The sequence below is a fragment of the Monodon monoceros genome, unplaced genomic scaffold (genome assembly GCF_005190385.1).
Source record: "Monodon monoceros isolate NGI ecotype Baffin Bay Population unplaced genomic scaffold, NGI_Narwhal_1 Super_Scaffold_11, whole genome shotgun sequence".
NCBI lineage: Eukaryota > Metazoa > Chordata > Mammalia > Artiodactyla > Monodontidae > Monodon > Monodon monoceros.
Genome location: NW_021703767.1, coordinates 126,021,150 through 126,044,006, shown reverse-complemented (window position 1 = coordinate 126,044,006; position 22,857 = coordinate 126,021,150). Strand labels below are relative to the sequence as shown.

At 41.6% G+C, this 22,857-nt stretch overlaps 1 protein-coding gene across 2 annotated transcripts in view; it reads left to right on the top strand.

Moving 5' to 3' along the window:
* PCCB (propionyl-CoA carboxylase subunit beta) overlaps positions 1-19,815 on the top strand; it is a 91,050-nt gene extending 71,235 nt beyond the window's left edge. Inside the window, exons 10-14 of one of the 2 annotated variants that reach the window (XM_029214472.1) lie at positions 16,122-16,229; positions 16,470-16,570; positions 16,997-17,095; positions 17,925-18,024; positions 19,066-19,815. In XM_029214472.1, the coding sequence (XP_029070305.1) occupies positions 16,122-16,229; positions 16,470-16,570; positions 16,997-17,095; positions 17,925-18,024; positions 19,066-19,187 (530 nt within the window). In that variant the 3' untranslated portion in view covers positions 19,188-19,815. The remainder of the gene's footprint in view (positions 1-16,121; positions 16,230-16,469; positions 16,571-16,996; positions 17,096-17,924; positions 18,025-19,065) is intronic. The other variant, XM_029214471.1, reaches the window with a different exon arrangement.
* The last annotated feature ends 3,042 nt before the right edge of the window (positions 19,816-22,857 follow it).

Sequence of the window (22,857 nt, the reverse complement as noted above, 5' to 3'; positions counted from 1 at the left end):
TTCTTTCTTTCTTTCTTTCTTTCTTTCTTTCTTTCTTTCTTTCTTTCTTTCTTTCTTTCTTTCTTTCTTTCTTTCTTTCCTCCCTCCCTCCCTCCCTCCCTCCCTCCCTCCCTCCTTTCTTTCTTTCTTTCTTTTTTTTCTCCCTTTTATTCTGAGCCATGTGGAGGACAGTCTCTTGGTGCTCCAGCCAGGTGTCAGGGTTGTGCCACTGAGGTGGGAGAGCCAACTTCAGGACACTGGTCCACAAGAGACCTCCCAGCTCCACATAATGCCAAACGGTGAAAATCCCCCAGAGATCTCCATCTCAACACCAACACCCAGCTTCACTCAACGACCAACAAGCTATAGTGCTGGACACCCTATGCCAAACAACTAGCAAGACAGGAACACAGCCCCATCCATTAGCAGAGAGGCTGCCTAAAATCATAATAAGTCCACAGACACCCCAAAACACACCACCAGACGTGGACCTGCCCACCAGAAAGATCCAGCCTCATCCACCAGAACACAGGCAGCAGTCCCCTCCACCAGGAAACCCACACAACCCACTGAACCAACCTTAGCCACTGGGGACAGACACCAAAAACAATAGGAACTACGAACCTGCAGCCTGTGAAAAGGAGACCCCAAACACAGTAAGATAAGCAAAATGAAAACACAGGAAAACAAACAGCAGATGAAGGAGCAAGGTAAAAACCCACCAGACCTAACAAATGAAGAGGAAATAGGCAATCTACCTGAAAAAGAATTCAGAATAATGATAGTAAAGATGATCCAAAATCTTGGAAATAGAATAGAGAAAATGCAAGAAACATTTAACAAGGACCTAGAAGAACTAAAGAGGAAACAACCAATGATGAACAACGCAATAAATGAAATTAAAAATATTCTAGAAGGGATCAGTAGCAGGATAACTGAGGCAGAAGAATGGATAAGTGACCTGGAAGATAAAATAACTACTGCAGAGCAGAATAAAGAAAAAAGAATGAAAAGAACTGAGGACAGTCTCAGAGACCTCTGGGACAACATTAAACACACCAACATTCGAATTATAGAGGTCCCAGAAGAAGAGAAAAAGAAAGGGACTGAGAAAATATTTGAAGAGATTATAGTTGAAAACTTCCCTAATATGGGAAAGGAAATAGTTCATCAAGTCCAGGAAGCACAGAGAGTCCCATACAGGATAAATCCAAGGAGAAACACTCCAAGACACATATTAATCAAACTGTCAAAAATTAAATAGAAAAAAAACATATTAAAAGCAGCAAGGGAAAAATAACAAATAACACACAAGGGAATCCCCATAAAGTTAACAGCTGATCTTTCAGCAGAAACTCTGCAAGCCATAAAGGAGTGGCAGGACATATTTAAAGTGATGAAGGAGAAAAACCTACAACCAAGATAATTCTACCTAGCAAGGATCTCATTCAGATTTGATGGAGAAATTAAAACCTTTACCGACAAGGAAAAGCTGAGAGAGTTCAGCACCACCAAACCAATTTCACAACAAATACTAAAGGAACTTCTGTAGGCAAGAAACACAAGAGAAGGAAAAGACCTACAATAATAAACCCAAAACAATTAAGAAAATGGGAATAGGAACATACATATTGATAATTACCTTAAATGTAAATGGATTAAATGCTCCCACCAAAAGACTCAGACTGGCTGAATGGATACAAAACAAGACCCGTATATATGCTGTATACAAGAGACCCACTTCAGACCTAGGGTCACATACAGACTGAAAGTGAGGGAAGGGAAAAAGATATTCCATGCAAGTGGAAATCAGAAGAAAGCTGGAGTAGCAATTCTCATATCAGACAAAATAGACTTTAAAATAAAGACTATTACAAGAGACAAAGAAGGACACTACATAATGATCAAGGGATCAATCCAAGAAGAAGATATGACAGTTGTAAATATATATGAAGCCAGCATAAGAACACCTCAATACATAAGGCAAATGCTAACAGTCATAAAAGGGGAAATCGACAGTAACACTTTCATAGTAGGGGACTTTAACACCCCACTTTCAGCGATGAACAGATCATCCAAAATGAAAATAAATAAGGAAACACAAGCTTTAAATGATACATTAAACAAGATGGACTTAATTGATATTTATAGGACATTCCATCCAAAAACAACAGAATACACATTTTTCTCAAGTGCTCATGGAGCATTCTCCAGGATAGATCATATCTTGGGTCACAAATCTAGCCTTGGTAAATTTAAGAAAATTGAAATTGTATCAAGTATCTTTTCCGACCACAACACTATGAGACTAGATATCAATTATAGGAAAAGATCTGTAAAAAATACAAACACATGGAGGCTAAGCAATACACTACTTAATAACAAAATGATCACTGAAGAAAACAAGGAGGAAATCAAAAAATACGTAGAAACAAATGACAATGGAGACACGATGACCCAGAACCTATGGGATGCAGCAAAAGCAGTTCTAAGAGGGAAGTTTATAGCAATACAATCCTACCTTAAGAAGCAAAAAACATCTCAAATAAACAACCTAACCTTGCACCTAAAGCGATTAGAGAAAGAATAACAAAAAAACCCCCAAAGTTAGCAGAAGGAAAGAAATCATAAAGATCAGATGAGAAGTAAATGAAAAAGAAATGAAGGAAACGATAGCAAAGATCAATAAAACTAAAAGCTGATTCTTTGAGAAGATAAACAAAATTGATAAACCATTAGCCAGACTCCTCAAGAAAAAAAGGGAGACGACGCAAATCAATAGAATTAGAAATGAAAAAGGAGAAGTAACAACTGACACTGCAGAAATACAAAAGATCATGAGAGATTACTACAAACAACTCTATGCCAATAAAATGGACAACCTGGAAGAAATGGACAAATTCTTAGAAATGCACAACCTGCGGAGACTGAACCAGGAAGAAATAGAAAATATGAACAGGCCAATCACAAGCACTGAAATTGAAACTGTGATTAAAAACCTTCCAACAAATAAAAGCCCAGGACCAGATGGCTTCACAGGCGAATTCTATCAAACATTTAGAGAAGAGCTAACACCTATCCTTCTCAAACTCTTCCAAAATATAGCAGAGGGAGGAACACTCCCAAACTCATTCTACGAGACCACCATCACCCTGATACCAAAACCAGACAAAGATGTCACAAAGAAAGAAAACTACAGGCCAATATCACTGATGAACATAGATGCAAAAATCCTCAACAAAATACTAGCAAACAGAATCCAACAGCACATTAAAAGGATCATACACCATGATCAAGTGGGGTTTATTCCAGGAATGCAAGGATTCTTCAATATATGCAAATTAATCAACGTGATACACCATATTAACAAATTTAAGGAGAAAAACCATATGATCATCTCAATAGTAGCAGAGAAAGCTTTTGACAAAATTCAACACCCATTTATGATAAAAACCCTGCAGAAAGTAGGCATAGAGGGAACTTTCCTCAACATAATAAAGGCCATATATGACAGACCCAGAGCCAACATCGTCCTCAGTGGTGAAAAGCTGAAACCATTCCTATTAAGATTAGGAAGAAGACAAGGTTGCCCACTGTCACCACTTTTATTCAACATAGTTTTGGAAGTTTTAGCCACAGCAATCAGAGAAGAAAAGGAAATAAAAGGAATCCAAATCGGAAAAGAAGAAGTAAAGCTGTTTCTGTTTGCAGATGACATGATACTCTACATAGAGAATCCTAAAGATGCTACCAGAAAATTATTAGAGCTAATCAATGAATTTGGTAAAGTAGCAGGATACAATATTAATGCACAGAAATCTCTGGCATTCTTATACACTAGTGATGAAAAATTCGAAAGTGAAATTAAGAAAACACTCACATTTACCATTGCAACAAAAAGAATAAAATACGTAGGAATAAACCTACCTAAGGAGACAAAAGAGCTGTATGCAGAAAATTATAAGACACTGATGAAAGAAATTATAGATGATACAAATAGATGGAGAGATATACCATGTTCTTGGATTGGAAGAATCAACATTGTGAAAATGACTGTACTACCCAAAGCAATCTACAGGTTCAATGCAATCCCTATCAAACTACCACTGCATTTTTCACAGAACTAGAACAGAAAATTTCACAATTTGTATGGAAACACAAGCGACCCTGAATAGCCACAACAATCTTGAGAACGAAAAATGGAGCTGGAGGAATCAGGCTCCCTGCCTTCAGACTATACTACAAGGCTACAGTAATCAAAACAGTATGGTACTGGCACAAAAACAGAAATATAGATCAATGGAACAGGATAGAAAGTCCAGGGATAAACCCACGCACATATCATCACCTTATCTTTGATAAAGGAGGCAGGAATATACAGTGAAGAAAAGACAGCCTCTTCAATAAGTGGTGCTGGGAAAACTGGACAGGTACATGTAAAAGTATGAAATTAGAACACTCCCTAACACCATACACAAAAATAAACTCAAAATGGATTAGAGCCCTAAATGTAAGGCCAGACACTATCAAACTCTTAGAGGAGAACATAGGCAGAACACTCTATGACATAAATCACAGCAAGATCCTTTTTGACCCACCTCCTAGAGAATTGGAAATAAAAACGAGAATAAACAAATGGGACCTAATGAAACTTCAAAGCTTTTGCACAGCAAAGGAAACCATAAACAAGACCAAAAGACAACCCTCAGTATGGGAGAAAATATTTGCAAATGAAGCAACTGACAAAGGATTAATCTCCAAAATTTACAAGCAGCTCATGCAGCTCAATAACAACAAAACAACCCAATCCAAAAATGGGCAGAAGACCTAAATAGACATTTCTCCAAAGAAGATATACAGATTGCCAACAAACACGTGAAAGAATGCTCAACATCATTAATCATTAGAGAAATGCAAATCAAAACTACAATGAGATATCATCTCACACCAGTCAGAATGGACATCATCAAAAAATATAGAAACAGTAAATGCTGGAGAGGATGTGGATAAAAGGGAACACTCTTGCACTGTTGGTGGGAATGTAAATTGATTCAGCCACTATGGAGAACAGTATGGAGGTTCCTTAAAAACTAAAAATAGAACTACCATATGACCCAGCAATCCCACTACTGGGCATATACCCTGAGAAAACCATAATTCAAAAAGAGTCATGTACCAAAATATTCATTGCAGCTCTATTTACAATAGCCAGGACATGGAAGCAACCTCAGTGTCCATCAACAGATGAATGGATAAAGAAGATGTGGCACATATATACAATGGAATATTACTCAGCCATAAAAAGAAATGCAATTGAGTTATTTGTAGTGAGGTGGATGGACCTATAGAGTCTGTCATACAGGGTGAAGTAAGTCAGAAAGAGAAAAACAAATACCGTTGCTAACACATATATATGGAATCTAAGGAAAAAAAAAAAGTTCATGAAGAACCTAGGGGTAAGACAGGAATAAAGACACAGACCTACTAGAGAATGGACTTGAGGATATGGGGAGGGGGAAGGGTAAGCTGCGACAAAGTGACATCGACCCATATACACTACCAAACGTAAAATGGATAGCTAGTGGGAAGTAGCCACATAGCTCACGGAGATCAGCTAGGTGGTTTGTGACTAGCTAGTGGGGGTGTGATAGGGAGGGTGGGAGGGAGGGAGACGCAAGAGGGATGTGATATGGGAACATATGTATATGTATAACTGATTCACTTTGTTATAAAGCAGAAACTAGCACACCATTGTAAAGCAATTATACTCCAATAAAGATGTTAAAAAAAAAGAAAAAAAAGTGGTGTTACAAACCAAAAATACAATAATACTGGCTTTTTATATTTCCCCATGTAGTTATCTTTACTGGAGATTTTTACTTCGTCATACAGTTCTGTGATACTATCTACTACCTTTTTATTTCAACATGATGGGCTCCCTTTACCATTTCTTGTAGGGCAGGCCTAGAGGTAACGAACTCCTCAGCTTTTGTTTATCTAGGAATGTCTTTATTTGTCCCTCATTTTTGAAGGACAGTTTGCCAAGTATAGAGTTGTTGGTTGAGTTTTATTCTTTCAGCATCTTGTTTTTTAATTTTTTAATTGAAGTATACTTGCTGTATAATATTATATGTTACAGGTGTACAGTATAATGATTCAGAAATTTTAAAGGTTATACTCTATTTATAGTTATTATAAAATATTGGCTATATTCCCCATGTTATACATATATCTTTGTATCTTATTTTATGCCTAGTAGTTTGTGTCCTTTACTCCCCTACCCCTATATGGCCCCTCCCCCGCCTTATTGCTCCTCACCGGTAACCTGTAGTTTGTTCTCTGTGTCTGTGAGTCCACTTCTTTTTTGTTATATACACTAGTTTGTGGTATTTTTTAAATTCCATATATAAGTAATACCATACAGTATTTGTCTTTCTCTGACTTACAGTAAGTCCCTTACATATGAATCTTCAATTTGTGAACTTTCAAAGATGCGAACGTGTGTTCGCCTGTCTAGTCACGTAAGTTAGTTCACGTGCGTGGCGTACATTGTCACGTGCTTGCATTCTCTACAAGTGGTTGTGCTTTTGTGTACTTTACTGTACGGTATAGAGTACAGTAGTGCAGTATCTTTATTTCAAGCCCAGTATGTCCGGAAGTGAGCATAAAAGCAGTGGTGATGTAGTGGGTACTGCTAAGGAGTGCCAAGTGATAACAGTGGAAAGAAAAATGAAAATAATTGAGAGTGGAGCAAGGCAAAAAGATGGTAGACATCACTCATTCTTATAACATGAATTGTTCAACCATCGGCACAATTCTAAAGAACAAGGACAGGATCATGAGACGTGAAGTCTGCTGTGCTGATGATGTCAACAATACTATCGAAGAAGCGTGGAAAAGTGATGGAGGAGATGAGAAACTCAGTGTGTGGCTGCAGGATCAGCACCAGTGTCGAGTCCTGTTCAGCTTAATGCTGATTCAAGAGAAAGCTAAAAGGCTTTATGAAGACTTGACGAAGAAACACGATGAAGAATCAGAGGGTGCATCTTTTAATGCCAGCCATGGCTGGTTTCATTGCTTCAAGACTAGAGCCAACCTTCCCAATATGGTAGCTGCCCAGGAATTTCCTGAAATGCTTTGGGAAATTATTGACGAAGGTATGTATTCACCCAAGCAGGTTTTTAATGTGGATGAGACAGGACTGTACTGGAAGAGGATGCCAGACCGAAGTTACATCAGTAAGGAGGAAAAGTTGATGCCAGCCTATAAAGCAGCAAAGGATAAGCTAACTCTGTTGTTTGGTGGCAATGCTTCCAGTGATATGAAGCTGAAGCCTCTCTTAGTTTATCATTCAGAGAACCCAAGAGCCCTTAAAAGCATAGCCAGGGGCTCTCTTCCTGTTGTGTGGAAGAGTAACCCCAAAGCCTGGTTACACAGGCCATTTTCCAGACTGGTTTTTCCACCACTTTATCCCGGACGTGGAGAGATATTGTTTGGAGAAGGGTGTCCCATTCAACATTCTTTTGCTGCTCGACAGTGCTCCGGGCCATCCCCCATTCATAGACAACTTTCATTCCAATGTTCTGTAGTGCATCTGCCACCGAATACTATGTCGCTCATCCAACCTATGGACCAGGGGTTATAGCAACTTTCAAGAAATATTATTTATGTCACACTTTTCATCAGGCAGTAAAGGCGAGTGACGAATCAGGAACAAACTTGCGACAATTTTGGAAGGACCATAACGTCTACAGGCCATAAAAAACATTGACTTTGCTTGGCATGAGGTTACGGCCATCACTGTGAATGGGGTTTGGAAGAACGTTTGTCCGCAGTTTGTTCACAATTTTCATGGATTTGAGAAGGTGGATGAGGAGTCCAAAGAGGTCTTCAGCAACTTGGTGACCCTCAGCGAGAAGCTGGAGCTAGATCTGCAAGAGGATGACTTCATTGACTCCTTGCTGTGCAACATGGGAGCTTACTAATGAAGACCTGATGGAATTGGAGGCCCAGAGAAACGATGAAGAGAGACAAGAAGAACAAGTAACTGAAGAACCTAAGAGATTCACGAGGTAGGAAATGGCAAGGGGATATTCTTTATTTGAGAAGGCACTGTTAGTTTTTGAGGCACAGGACCCAAACGTAGAATGGTACACAAAGGTTGCAGCAGCCGTGCAGAATGCAATCCAGTGCTACTGTGTCATCTATCACGAGAAAAAAAGAGCTACTGCCCAGACATCACTGGATCGTTTTTTCAAAAGGGTAGATAGAATTGAATCCAGCAAGGAACTAGAATCTGTGCCATCAATGTCAGACGTGAGTGAAATTGCAGCTTGCCTTCCATCTCCTATTGCTGACAGTCCTTCAGCTCTACCATCTCCTACCTCCTCTCCCTCCTCCAGTCAGCAACTCTTCTTGCCTGTTCACTTGATGCCAGCCCCTGTATGTCAGCTGTTGTACTGCACTACTGTACTTTTCAAGGTACTGCACTGTAAGATTAAAGATGTTTTCTTTAGTTTTTGTGTTTGTTGTTTTTTATGTATTATTTGTGTGAAAAGTATTATAAACCTATTACCACAATTACTATATAGCTCACAGTGTTAGTTGGGTACCTAGGCTAACTTTTCTGGACTTAACGAACAAATTGGACTTACGACCGCACTTGAACGGAACTCGTTTGTATGTAGGGGACTTACTGTATTTCAGTTAGCATAATGCCTTCCAAGTCCATCCATATTGCTGCAAATGGCAAAATTTTGTTCTTCTTATGTCTGAGTGGTATTCCATTGTATATATACACCACATCTTCTGTATCCATTCATCTGTTGATGGACACTTAGGTTGCTTACGTATCTTGGCAATTATAAATAATGCTGCTATGAACATTGGGGTGCATGTATTTTTTCAAATTAATGTTTTTGGGTGTTTTGGATATATTCCTAGGAGTGGAATTACTGTGGCAGAAGAACTGAATAGACATTTTTCCAAAGAGGAAATGCATATAACCAATAGGCACATGAAAAGATGTTCAATCTTGCTAATCGTCAGGGAAATGCAAATCAAAACCACAATGAGATATCACATCACACCTGTCAGAATGACTATCATCAAAAAGAACACAAATAACAAATGTTGGCAAGGATGTGGAGAAAAGGGAACCCTGTACACTGTTGGTGGGAATGTAGATTGGTGCAGCCACTCTGCAAAATGGTATGGAGGTTTCTCAAAAAACTAAAAATAGAACTACCATAAAAAATAGAACTTTCAGCACTTTAAATATGTATCCCATTTGGTAATCTTATTGAAGATTCTTTTTTTGAAAAAAAATTATTTATTTATTTTTGGCTGTGTTGGGTCTTCGTTGCTGCACGCGGGCTTTTTCTAGTTGCGGTGAGCGGGGGCTACTCTTCTTTGTGGTGCACGGGCTTCTCATTGCAGAGGCTTCCCTCATTGTGGAGCACAGGCTCTAGGCTCACGGGCTTCAGTAGTTGCAGCACGCAGGCTCAGTAGTTGTGGCTCACGGGCTCTAGAGCACAGGCTCAGTAGTTGTGGCACATGAGCTTAGTTGTTCTGTGGCATGTGGGATCTTCCCGGGTCAGGAATCGAACCCGTGTCCCCTGCATTGGTAGGCGGATTCTCAACCACTGTGCCACCGGGGAAGCCCTGAAGATTCTTTGTGTATGATGAGTCACTTCTCTCTTGCTACTTTCAAGATTCTGTCTTTGTCTTTTAATAATTTGACTGTAATGTGTCTCAGTATGGGTGTGTATGAGTTTATCCTACTTAGAGTTTCTTGAATTTGTAGCTTCACGTCTTGTGCCAAAATTGAGAAGTTTTTGGACGTTTTTCTTCAAATAATCTCTCTGCCCCTTTCTCTCTCTCTCTCTTCCTCTGGTACTGCCATGCGGTGTATGTCAGTTCTCTTGATGATATTCCATAGGTCCCTTAGTCTCTATTCACTTCATTTTTTCTTTTCTTTCTGTTCCTCAGACTGGATTATTTAAGTTTTCTTATCTTCAAGTTTCCTTATCCTTCTTGTCTACTCAGATCTGTTGTTGAACCCCTGTAGTGAACTTTTCATTTCAGTTACTGTACTTTTCAGCCATGGAATTTCTGTTTGGTTCCTTTTTATAATTTCTCTTTATTGATATTCTCATTTTGTTCATACTTTTTTTTCCTGATTTTTTTAGTTCTTCATGTTTTCCTTTACTTCCTTGAGCATATTTAAGACAGTTGATTTAAAATCTTTGTTTAGTAAGTTTATTGTCTGGGCTTCTGCGGGATGGATTCTTTTAATTTATTTTGCTCATTTGAATGGCTGTACTTTCCTGTTGCTTTGTATGCTTTGCTATTTGTTGGAAACTGAACATTTGAATATTATAATGCAGTAACTCTGAAAATCATATTCTCCCCTTTTTCCAGAGTTTGAGGTTTTTTTGATTGTTCAGTGCTGTAGTAGTTCATTTTTCTAGTGACTTTTCCCAACTGTTTTTGCAGAGGCTATATTCCTTGTTGTTTTCCTAAGCTTGTGTCCAGCTATTGTTTTAACAGAGATTACCTTGAACACCAGGTGCCAAAACAGACAAATAAGAAAACATCTCTCCTAGTCTTTGCAAATTGGCTTTGTACTGAGGCTGTCCTTCAACATGTAGCCAGACTTAGTTTAGGTTCAGCCCAAGGTTAAAGCCTAAGTTCTTCTCAGGTCTTTTGTAATGTTATGTTTTCATTTTAATTCATCTCAAGGTATTTTCTTTTTAAAATTTTTTTTTATTGAAGTATAGTTGATTTACAATGTTGTGTTAATTTCTGCTGTACAGCAAAGTGACTCAGTTATACACGTATATATTCTTTTTCATCTTCTTTTCCATTCTGGTTTATCACAGGATATTGAATATATTGTTAGTTCCCTGTGCTGTATGGCAGGACCTTGTTGTTTATCCATTCTATATATAATAGTTTGCGAATCCCAAACTCCCAATCCTCCCCCACCCACGCTTGGCAACCACAAGTGTGTTTTCTATGTCTGTGAGTCTGTTTCTGTTTTGTAGACAAGTTCATTTGTGTCATATTTTAGATTCCACATATAAGTGATATCATATGGTATTTGTCTTTCTCTGCCTGACTTAATTCACTTAGTATGATCATCTCTGGGTCCATCCATGTTGCTGCAAATGGCATTATTTCATTCTTTTTAGTGACCGAATAATATTCCATTATATATATACCACATCATCTTTATCCATTCATCTGTCACTGGACATTTAGGTTGTTTCCATGTCTTGACTATTGTAAATAGTGCTTCTGTGAACATAGGGGTGCATGCATCTTTTTGAATTATAATTTTGTCTGGGTATATGCCCAGGAGTGGGATTGCTGGATCATATGGCAACCACCTGTGTAGGAGGATTCCCTTTTCTCCAAACCCTCTCCAGCATTTATTACTTATAGACTTTTTAATGATGGCCATTCTGACTCGTGTGAGGTGGTGCCTCATTATAGTTTTTATTTGCATTTCTCTGATAATTAGCAATGATGAGCATCTATTCATGTGCCTATTGGCCATCTGTCTGTCTTCTTTGGAGAAATGTCTATTTAGGTCTTCTGCCCATTTTTCAATTGGGTTTTTTTGTTGTTGTTGTTAGTGAATTGTAGCTCTTTGTATATTTTGGAAATTAAGCCCTTGTTGGTTGCATCATTCGCAAATATTTTCTCCCAGTCTGTAGGTTGTCTTTTCATTTTGTTTATGGTTCCTTTGCTGTGTGAAAGCTTATAAGCTTGATTAGGTACCATTTTTTATTTTTGCTTTTATTTCTGTTGCCCTGGGAGACTGACCTAAGAAAACATTGGTACAATTTATGTCAGAGAATGTTTTGCCTATGTTCTCTTCTTGGACATTTATGGTGTCTTGTCGTATATTTATGTCTTTAAGCCATTTTGAGTTTATTTTTGTGTATGGTGTGAGGGTGTGTTCTAACTTCATTGATTTATATGTGGCTGTACAACTTTCTTAACGCCACTTGCTGAAGGACTGTCTTTTCCCATTGTATATTCTTGCCTTCTTTGTTGAAGATTAATTGTCCCTAGGTATGTGGGTTTGTTTCTGGGCTCTCTATTCCGTTCCACTGATCTGTTCAAAGTATTTTCTAATTTCCCTTCTCAGGTCTTTTCTGAACATGCATCTGGCTCTAGGCACGTCTGCGTCTTTCTGAAGTCCCTTGTATACACAGGTGATCTTGAATGCCCTAATTCCCCCCCACCCCCCTCTCTCCCTGTTTTTTTTCCTCCCAGGCCTTAGGAAATGTCAACCGTAGTCTTTCACCCCAGATGTCTATAGGTGGTTCTTTTGCCTTACAGTGAGCAATGCCTGCCACTTTTCTGGCCTGACTGAGTTCTGAGTTAGGTGAAGTGATGAAAGGCTTGCATCCATCTTTCAGGTAGCCCCCAGACAAGGTAGAACAGACCTACATGGTGATTTGTGCCTCAGGTCTTCTTTGCTTCCTCTAGAACCAGGGAAGAGTGTGGGGCAAGTGTAATTCAAAACGCCACAGAGCTTTCCTACAGTTTCTAAGTTGCCTTTTTCCTGATTCAGCTTTTACTTAGTTGTAATTTTTGCCTGTTCCAGAGTTTTGACAAAGCTGGTTCTGACAGTTTCTGCATGTGTTTTGATGTTTCTGTTTGCAGACAGGAGCTTGGAGCTCCTATTCCACCATTTTGTTGTCTAGAAGTAGTGTTTAAAGTTAGGAATTTACACATACGGAAAATGCATTTTGTTCCTACAGTAAGTTCTCGGCTGTTCACGTATCTCTTTAGTTCCTCCTCTTTGCTGTGTCTGTCCCTGGTGTGGACTTCACATGATTTTCTGTGTCTGCTCAGAGATACTTCTTGTCCCGTGACTGTGTCTGCAGGTTCTGACGCCCTCCAGTACAGGTGCACTTTGACAAGCTCACTTTTTAAGAAACTGCTTGGCTCATTGTGGAAACTTTATCTACAAATACTTAGAATGTCTATCCCAGGGGCCTGCCCTAGCCCTGGCTGGAGTCTGAATACCTGGTTCCATTGTGGTTCCTCAGCTTCCCTTCTTCTTGACTTAGTAATTCTTTGTGATGTTTATGGGGTGTCAAAAAAGGCAGCTTTAGAGGCTCACAGAGGAGGCCTCTTTTCTGGTTCTCATTTCTTTTTCTTTTTTATTGAAGTATAGTTGATTTACAGTGTTGTGTTAATTTCTGCTGTACAGCAAACTGATTCAGTTATACGTATATATATTCTTTTCCATTACGGTTTATCACAGGATACTGAATACAGTGCACTGTATTCAGTATCCTGTGATAAACCGTAATGGAAAAGAATATATATACGTATATATTCCCTGTGCTGTACCCTAGGACCTTGTTGTTTATCCAGCCTGTATATACTAGTTTGCACCTGCTAATCCCAAACTCCCGATCCTTCCCTCACCCACTCCTCCTCCCCCTTGACACTGGTTCTCATTTCTTCCTTGTAGGAATTAGCCAGGGCTCATTGGGCTCTCTGGGTGCCAGGTGCTCTGTCAGGCCTGGGCTAGGGCCTAAGATGATGAGGCCATCATCTTAGTAGACCTGGGGCCCACTCTTGGCAGCTCAGGGCCACAGGTTTTCCATTTCTGACTGTGTTCATTTCCCCAACGATTTTATCTTGTTTTGGTTGTCATTGCTTGTATTTTTCTTCATTTTGATTTTTATTCTGGCCTCTTTGTACTTCTTGTGGTTTCTTAATTTAGAATTGTCTTCATCCCAGGACTCATCGCTCACGTTCTTTATTTCAAGTCATTAACATAGATTTTTCTTTTATTGAGTTACAGTTGAGGCACAGTAAATTACATGTTCATTGGGATGGGTTTTGGCAGTTAATGCAACTTTGTATTCACCATTCAAAATAAGATATGGAACATTTCTATCATCTCAGAAAACGCATTAGGCAAGAGGGAAGTTTTGCCTATTGCTATTATTTTTTGAGTTGTCTTTTTATTGTTGATTTGTAGCGTTCTTTATATATTCTGGATGTGAATCCTTTGTCAGATATGTGTATTTTAAATATTTTTTTCCTGGTCTGTGACTTGTTTATTCATTTAATTAATGGTGTCTTTTGATTCACATTATTTTAAAAACTTGGTAAAGTCCCATTTATCAGTGTTTTTACTTCTGATTAGAACTTTTTGTGTCCTGTCCAGGAAATCTTTGCCTACTACAAAGTTTCAAAGATAGTCCACATCATCTTCTAGGAGCTTTGTAGTTGTGGGTTATGTTAAGATCTACAATCCATTTTGGGCTAATTTTTGTGTGTAGAGTATAGAGTGAAACAGGAGTCTACTTCCGTTTTTTTCCATACAGATATTTAATTGTTCCATCACCATTAGTTAACAAGACTTGCTTTCCACACTGAATTGTTTTGGTGCCTGGTCTAAAATCAGTTGTGTGGGCCTGTTTCTTCATAATCTATCCTGTTTCATTGCTGTTTTTGCCTACCTCTATGCCTCTGCCATACTGTCTTGATTACTGTAGCTTTGTAGTTCTTGGTGGTTTTCACCAGGGACAGTTTCAATATCCTGGGAACATGTGGCAGTGTTGGAAACACTTTTGGTTGTCACAGTGGGGATGAGGGGTGGAGGGGTGTGCTACTGGCATCTAGTGGGTGCAGGCCAGAGATGCTGCTCTACATCCTACGTGCAGAGGTCAAACACCCACAGCAAAGAATTATCCTGTCCAAATTGTTGATAATACCAAGACTGAGAAACCCTGCTTTTGTGAGTCTTCAAGTCAGTTAGTGTAAGTCTTCCTATACTGATATTTTAAAAAAGAAAATACCATTTTGACCATTCTGTCTCCTTTGTATTAACCATGTGAATCTTAGAATCCGCTTATCAGAAATTCCTATGATTTTGATAGGAATTGCTTGAAAAATACAGATTTCTCCACTATACTTGCTGTTAAACTTTAAATCTAAAATAATTAAAATAGTATAAGTAATTAAAATTAAATACAATTAGGAACTTAGCCTCTCACTTTTACTAGTCATGTTTCAAGTATTCGGTAGCCACATGTGGCTAGTGGCTACTATGTCGACAAATAGCGGAGCCAGAGAACATTTTCATCATCATAGAAAGCTCTTTCGGGCAGCACTGGTATAGATCAGTTTGGGGATTGATTTATTCTTCTAATCCATGAGTATATAAGTTTTTTTGTAGATATTCTTTATCAGATCATGGAAGTTCAATTGTACTCCTAGTTTACTGCTAGTTTTTAATTATGAATGTTGGATTTTCTCAGATGTTTATATCTATTGAAGTGACCATATGGTTGTTCTCCTTTAATAATTTCATTGCTTTTCACACATTAAATCAAGTCCGAATTCCTGGATACAACTGCACTTGGTCATGATGCACCAGTGTTTTTATCTAATGCTGGAATTGATTTGGTAATATCTTAGGACTGTTTGTATCTATGTTCATGAGGGATTTTGGTCTGCATTTTCTTGTAATGTCCTTTTCTTGTTTTGGTATCAGGATAATGCTGGCTTCATAAAATAATTTGCAAAGTGTGGTAGGAGAGGGTTTACTAGTAACTGAGCTCTCATTCTGTGCCCTTTCACAGATACCATCTCCTGTAATCCTTACAGCTGTGGTAGGAGGGGGATAACACCCCTGCCTTTCAGGTGGCGAATCTCAGGCTCAGAAAGTGAAGTAATTAACCTGACACGTGGCTATAGCTGGTGAAGCCAGAATCTGATTCCAGGGTACAGGGACTCTCTAAGACCAGCCCCTGGATGTCACCTCCCACGACTGGCTGCAGGGGCGAGGCAGGCTGTGCATCAGGTGGCAGCAAGCAGCCCTTCAGTTTACGAGGCTGAGACTGGCTGCCTGCCCTGGGCTTTGCCGCCGGACCCTCAGGGGCGGCGCCACTCCTTGGCCCTCTGGCCAGTGCCAGGTGGGTTCTCCTGTCTTCCCAGTTTTTCCTGGAGTGTGAAGATCCCCTTAGCTGTTTTCTGAGGAAGTAACTTTAGTGCCTCCTTAGTAACCAGCTCTGCATGGTTGCTGGGGGCACATTCCCAGTGTGGGTGGGACTGGGAATTGCCCAGAAGCTCAGCCTGGATGATCTGTCTTTTTCTAGGATGCTTGGACATTAATTCATCCGTGAAAGGGGCTCGTTTTGTCCGATTCTGTGACGCGTTCAATATTCCACTCATCACGTTTGTGGATGTCCCTGGCTTTCTCCCCGGTGAGTCATTGACAGAGGTGGGGGCCAGGAGAGGCGGTTTTGCCCAGCGAGGCACCCACTTTATTTGGAGATCTTGCAAAATTCCCTCAGGATTTGTGATGTCTCCATATTCTGGGTGTCTGGATGGTGCGGCTGTGTGAGGGGTGGCCCTTTGGGGAGCGGGAAGACCTCCCAGCTGAGAGCAGAGGCCGACCTCCTGAGGATTCTGTGGGTATCCAGTAACTCTTCCTCGTGACCCAGGCACTGCGCAGGAGTACGGAGGCATCATCCGGCACGGCGCCAAGCTTCTCTACGCGTTTGCCGAGGCAACTGTGCCCAAAGTGACAGTCATCACCAGGAAGGTGAGGAACTCACGCTGGAGGCTGTGAGCTCACTCACTCCCACGGCACGGCCGTGGCTGGAAGTCTGGCCGAGAGGTTCAGCAGTGCTGGAGGGAGACTACGCCTCGCTCCCCTTAAAAAGCTCTGGAGGACAGCACAGCGTGGACAGCCCTGCAGACATGCCCTGCAGGGGTGTCCCTGGTCATCTGGGAACTGAAAGCAGCAGTGGGAAAAAGCAGCCGGGAAAGACCGTGACCATGAACTGTGAAAGGCCTGTGGGCTGCGCCCTTGTGCTCCGGCTCCCTGGCCTCACAGACACTGGGACTTTAGCAGCCCAGGAGGGCTCTTCTTGCTTTCTGTCCTCATTTTGCTTGGCTTCCTGGGGTCTTGCAGGGATGTGACATGGGTGACTCGGGCACTAACATTCAGCATTTGGGTCTGTTCTAGGCCTATGGTGGCGCTTACGATGTCATGAGCTCCAAGCACCTTTGTGGTGACACCAACTATGCCTGGCCCACAGCAGAGATTGCAGTCATGGGAGCAAAGGTGAGGCCCCCTGGCTTTCCCTTCTGCATCTGGGAAATGTTGGAGAGGGGCCAGGGCTCCAGGGAGTTGGGGTCTAGACCCTGGCAAGCCTGCCTCCTGCCCTCACTTCAGGCGTGTGCCGCCGTCTCCGTGCCCGGGTGGGAGGAGCCTAGAGTGGGTTTTGAGACGTCAGTAAAGGGGAGAGGGCTGAGTCAGCTGAGCTGGCCTTCGGAGGACTGGACGTTTCCCCCGGCCCCAAGCTGCTGACTTAGGGCAGGTGCTTCCTGTTGCTGAGCCCGCTCCCCACTCCTTTTCTGCTTCAGAACAGCTGTTGCGGCTGAACCAGGTAACTCCCATGCCCCCGCCTCTCCAAGCTGACTTTCAAGGGTTCTGACGTGAAGGCTCATCTTTCAGTCCTCATTTTTCTACATTTGCATTTCAGTCTTTCCACCTCTGGCCATTGAATTGTGTGCTCAGGGCTCAGAATCATGAAAAAGGGAAACAGCAGTCTGCTTCCCTCAATGAGGGAACTGTGGATTTGACAGTGGAAACTGGGCCAAATATCTTGGCCTCAGAGAAGGATAAATGCAGTTGGAGAGAGCAGGACAGAATCTGGGGAGGCAAACACCTGGCTTAGCCTGGGCTGCTCGTCACTGGGGCCACAGCTGAGCATCCATCACAGCCCCCGGAGTCACGGAGGTCAACTCCAGGCACCTGGACCTGGCACTTGTCTCTGGTACACTTTGATTTACCAGGACACTGGCAACCACGCCCATGATGATGAGCTGAGGGAGGCCTGCCCAGGTCTCCAGGGGCCTCCAGGGGTGTTCACTAACTCCTCTCGTGACAGGGCGCTGTGGAGATCATCTTCAAAGGGCACGAGAATGTGGAGGCCGCTCAGGCAGAGTACATCGAGAAGTTTGCCAACCCTTTTCCTGCAGCCGTGAGAGGTAGGGCCTGTGGTGGGGAGGGCAGCTCTGTTCGTTTGTTGGGTCACTTGCTTCTTGTTTTACTCCAGAAAGTCTGCCTTTGTCCTTCCAGTTTAATCTGGAGACCAGTGAGGGCTGGTTTGTCCCTGAGCAGTCATCACTTAAAGACGCTGCTTTGTCACCAGAATCAAAACAACATTGCTGAAATGGCTGAATCTCTTAGCGTTGTTCCAGTCACCCTATTGCTGTGAAAAATGTACCCAAAACAAAGTGACTTAAAACCACCACCTTTTGTTTTGTTTTGTTTTGTTTTGTTTTGTTTTGTTTTCCCTCATAGTTCTGAGGGTCAGTGGTTTGGTCTGGGCTGAGCTGGGAGGCTCTTCTGCTGGCTGAGCCTGGGATCAGTCATGCAGCTGTGTCATCTGGTGGGCTGACTGGGGCTAGTCCACGATGGCCTCACTCACATGGCTGGTGCTGGCTGTCAGACTGTCTCTCCACGTGGTTTCTTATTCTTAGGGAGGCTAGTCCACACTGCTTTACATTGTGTCCTGAGGGCAAGAGGGAGAGTGGGGCAGCTGCAAGGTGCCTTGAGGCCTAGGTTTGGAAGTTGCAGTGTTACTTTTGCCACATTCTGTTGGCCAAGGCAAGTTACAAGGCCAGGTGAAGAAATACAATCCATTTCCTGATGGGAGGAGTGGCATTAGTAACATTGCAGAGGGGTTTATGTACAGGATGGGAGGAATTGTTGTAGTGATTTTAAAAAAATAAAAGTGCACTTTCTTAATTGGATTCCCTGTTGAATTCATCTTGGTAGGGAGAGGGTCACATTTTCCTTTTCTTGCCGAGTGTTCCTAGGCCAGAAGTGTGGGACCTGCAAGAGGAACAGGGGGCTCCTGGGATCAGGGGAAGGTTCACAGGACCCAGCTCCTCTTGTGTCAGGTTGGGCCCTGCTCACACTGTTGGCCGCAGAAGATAGTGCCCTGGCTGAGCACCATGTGGTGTTGGATGGGTGGCAGCATCTGGGGCTGCAGATGATCTGCTTCCTTTTCTGTGCTTCCCCAGGGTTTGTGGATGACATCATCCAGCCTTCCTCTACACGTGCCCGAATCTGCTGTGACCTGGATGTCTTGGCCAGCAAGAAGGTACAGCGCCCATGGAGGAAACATGCAAATATTCCATTGTAAATGTACCAAGGGTAATTACTACCTGGCCATTTGCACCCATCCCTGCCTTTTGCAGTCATGAAACCTGGGAATCTAAATACCAGTAATAACTTGGCTAAGTTTATTAAATTCTAGAAAGATTTCATTTGTGCCTTCCTATAAAATTGTTTTATTAAAAATCCCAGCAGTTTTTGAGCATAAATCTTATTTTTTTGTGGTAAAAATCTGAAAAATCAAGAAAACTAAAGAAAACACTATTCACTTAGCGCTGACCCTTACTTGACACCTCTGTGTATTGTTTTCCTTTCTTTTTCCAAGAATTAATTTTTTTTCTCTAAAGGTGAGATAATAAGCTTTTAGGGTGAAGTACTTGTCTGCTTAGGCTTTTGGTTTTCTTACTTTTAAATAATATAACAGTTAAATGATATGTCCTATCCTTTCAATTCCTTCAGGAATTGTTGAGGATTAAAGGAGATGTTTGTAATTGTGTGTGTGTGTGTGTGTGTCTACCAGAATAGATGCTCAGTAAGGCATATACCCTATATTAATTTCTTACCCTATATTAACTTCTTTCCAGAAACGTGTTCTCACATTTTAAAAAACTTATTTTGGAAAATTTCTAACCTGTGGAAATGTTGCAAGAGTTGTATACCCTTCACCTAGATTACCCAGTTCTTAACATTTTCTACATTTGCTTCATCTTTTATATAAATATATAATTACTATTTTTACTGACCTATTTGAAAGTTGCAGAATCATGACCTTTTGTCCCCCCAAATGTCAATGCTTATTTCATATGAAACAAGGCTCATTGTCTTACATAGTCTTTAATGACATTGACATTTTTGAAGCATGTTCGCCAATTATTTTGTAGAATGTCCCTCAATTTGGGTTTGTCTGATTGTTTACAGACATTTAGATCCAGGTAGGAGTAATACACAGGAGTGTTCTTTCCTTGTATTACATTAGGAAACCTGTTAGGTTTTTCCATTATTGATGAAATTGAGTCTGATCGGCATTCTTTAAGCCTGTCAGCACACTTTCATCCACTACTTTTTAGTATCCATTATGATTCTTGCCTCAGCTGTTCTATGTTGGTGGTAAAATACTGTATTTCTAACCCTATCATTATATCCACAAGGAAAGAAGAAAGAGCTTTCTCTTCTTAAGTTTTTAGTATCAATTTAGATGCATAAATTATTTTTTCATTTTTAAACATTTTTTCCTGAAATAATGTATTTTTACTATGCTATCACCCTATCAAATTTTCAAACGCACATTATACTAGTTAATTGAGAATCATATATTATTATTCATAACTGAAGTCTGGGCTTAGTACATAGTAGGTGTTTCATAAATGTTTTAGCGAATGAATATATTCAATCATTCAATCAAGAAAAAATAGAGACTGATGAGTTCTTTAAAAATTTAATGTTACTTATTTTGCTGCTCAGAATTTCGTGATACAGCCAGAGGGGCGCTCTTTCAAGCTGGTTCCTCAGTCCTTTTGATATGTCACAATAATTTTTTGTGCACTTCCTTATTTTTTGACACAGGGTAATGTACCAGGTTCATCTTATATTTTCCTCACCCAGCTGCAGATTCAGTGATTTCTCTAAGAGCCCTGGTTTCTTTTAGTAGATGAAATTTAGAAGCAAACATATGGCCTGAAACATATTTTTGTCTTCCTAACTAGGTGGTTAGTTCCTAGGGGGGCAGAGATGTTTGGCCAGAGGCTCCTTGTACTTCTCTTTGGCACCAGCAGTAAGACTGTAAGCCATTGGAGCTGGGAAAGGAGTGGTGGCAGACCCCTGGTCTTTTAGAGGCCTCCTGGCTAAGGAAGAACCATACGGGTTGGTTAGCATGTGGCTCAATAGCTTAAAGTTGCCTGGCCAATCCAATTTCTGGGGTCTGTCAAGCTAGGATTTGGCCCATCTGAAAACCAAGCTGGTGGCGGAGACACGGAGCTGCATGGTCTTGGAAGCTCTGTCAAGTAGACCAGCCTCAGTGTACTGCAGAGCAGCAGTCAGTTTTCTCATCAGCTGCTCTTAGGAATGTCTTTCCCAACTGTGGTCTCGTCTTAAAGGGACAGAGAAAAATGATGGATCTTGTAACCAGAGAGGACTTGGGTGTACTGAGTGGAGCGCTGGCAAATTTGCGTTTAGACCGAGAGCAGATAATACGAGTTGTGGTGGAGGTAGGAGGCTCTGTGAGTGTCCTGCTGTAACTGTCCCTGCCCTAAGTATGTAAACCGATTTGTCATGAACCACACAGCTAATGAGTGGTGAAGCTGGGATTTGAACCCAGGCAGTACTGTCTGAATCCCAAAGGGTTGGAGTGAGAAAGGTGGTGGTCTGCTCCACTTGGGATTGTATCAACCCAAAGAGCTAGTAAATTTGGAAAACTTTCCTACCTTATGCATGATGGCATCTTTTTGAGTTGCTGGAAAAATGGGAGCACGCACATCCACGAGCAGCCTTCCAGTGCTTGTTTGTGTAAAGTCTTTCCAGCTTCTCTCCTGACCATGTCTTGGTCTCCCCAGCCCAATTCTCTGCTTCTGGATGCACTGATGCTTTTTGCTGGCACGTGAGATGTGGTTTGCTCAGAGTAAGAGAAGCCTGTGAAAGACACTCACCCAGTACACTGACTTAACACCCTTGATGGAGTTGTTGAATCAACACAGACTCCACCTGTTTGACAGATGTGAACTTTAAGTCCTTCTGGTTTCAAAGGATTTCTGGCGAGCTGTGGCTTTATTATATATATTTTAGTGAAACTACAGGTCCTCATGCTCTTGCTTCCCTGTCAGCATGGGATCTCCACCATTCCAAGCAGAAGCTGTGGCTACTCAGTGGGCAGAGCCTCAGTCTGGGGCCTGTGTGGAATCCAGCCAGCACATTTGGGCAGATGTGGCAGCCTTAGTAGGTAGGTACTGACCATGTCCCTACTGTCCTGGAGATGAGAAATGCCTCATTTCTGTGTCCTTGGGAGCAGAAAGCTATCCCTCAAGACGTGATGCCCAGTGTAGACCCCTACAGAGCAAGGCACTTAGGAGGGCATGGATGGAACCTTACCTGAGTTTGGTCTGATATGTGGAGCCTGAGCAGGCACTAAGCCTTTGTTTTCCATGAAGACACTGCTCCTTGTTTGATAGATTCTTTTCTGAGAACAGGGCCAATAGAGAGTCACAGTCAAGTCACATCTGGGAGGTTTGCAAGCTTGTCCGAAGGTAGAGTCACACATGGGTAAAGCCCTGGTCTAATCTCATAAACACATAACCTTCAAGATGAGCTGCTACAGAGATCCGTGCTCATCACCTTCCCTCCTGGGCTGCCTGGAGAGCTCACCTGCCGATTTATCCCCTGCATTCCTGCCTCTTCTGCACAGCCATCTTAGGCCATCTAATGAACACGGCCCAAAGAACACAGGCCCATAAAGTATGGGATACAATTTTGTTCAGAGTGACACCTGGCGGCAGTGTCAAGAGAAACCCTCACTTCAGCAGCCATGTAGAACACAAGTGATCTTTACAGGGCACTGCTATAGGGGGCAACTGTGCAGAAGTGCTGGGTCTGGATCTCAGGTGGGGGAAGGACCCAGGCTTCAGACCAGTTGATAATCCCTGAATGCCTCTTCCAAAACGCAGCCCACGAGAGGCTTCCTCTTGAATCACAGACCACTTGGCCTAGCT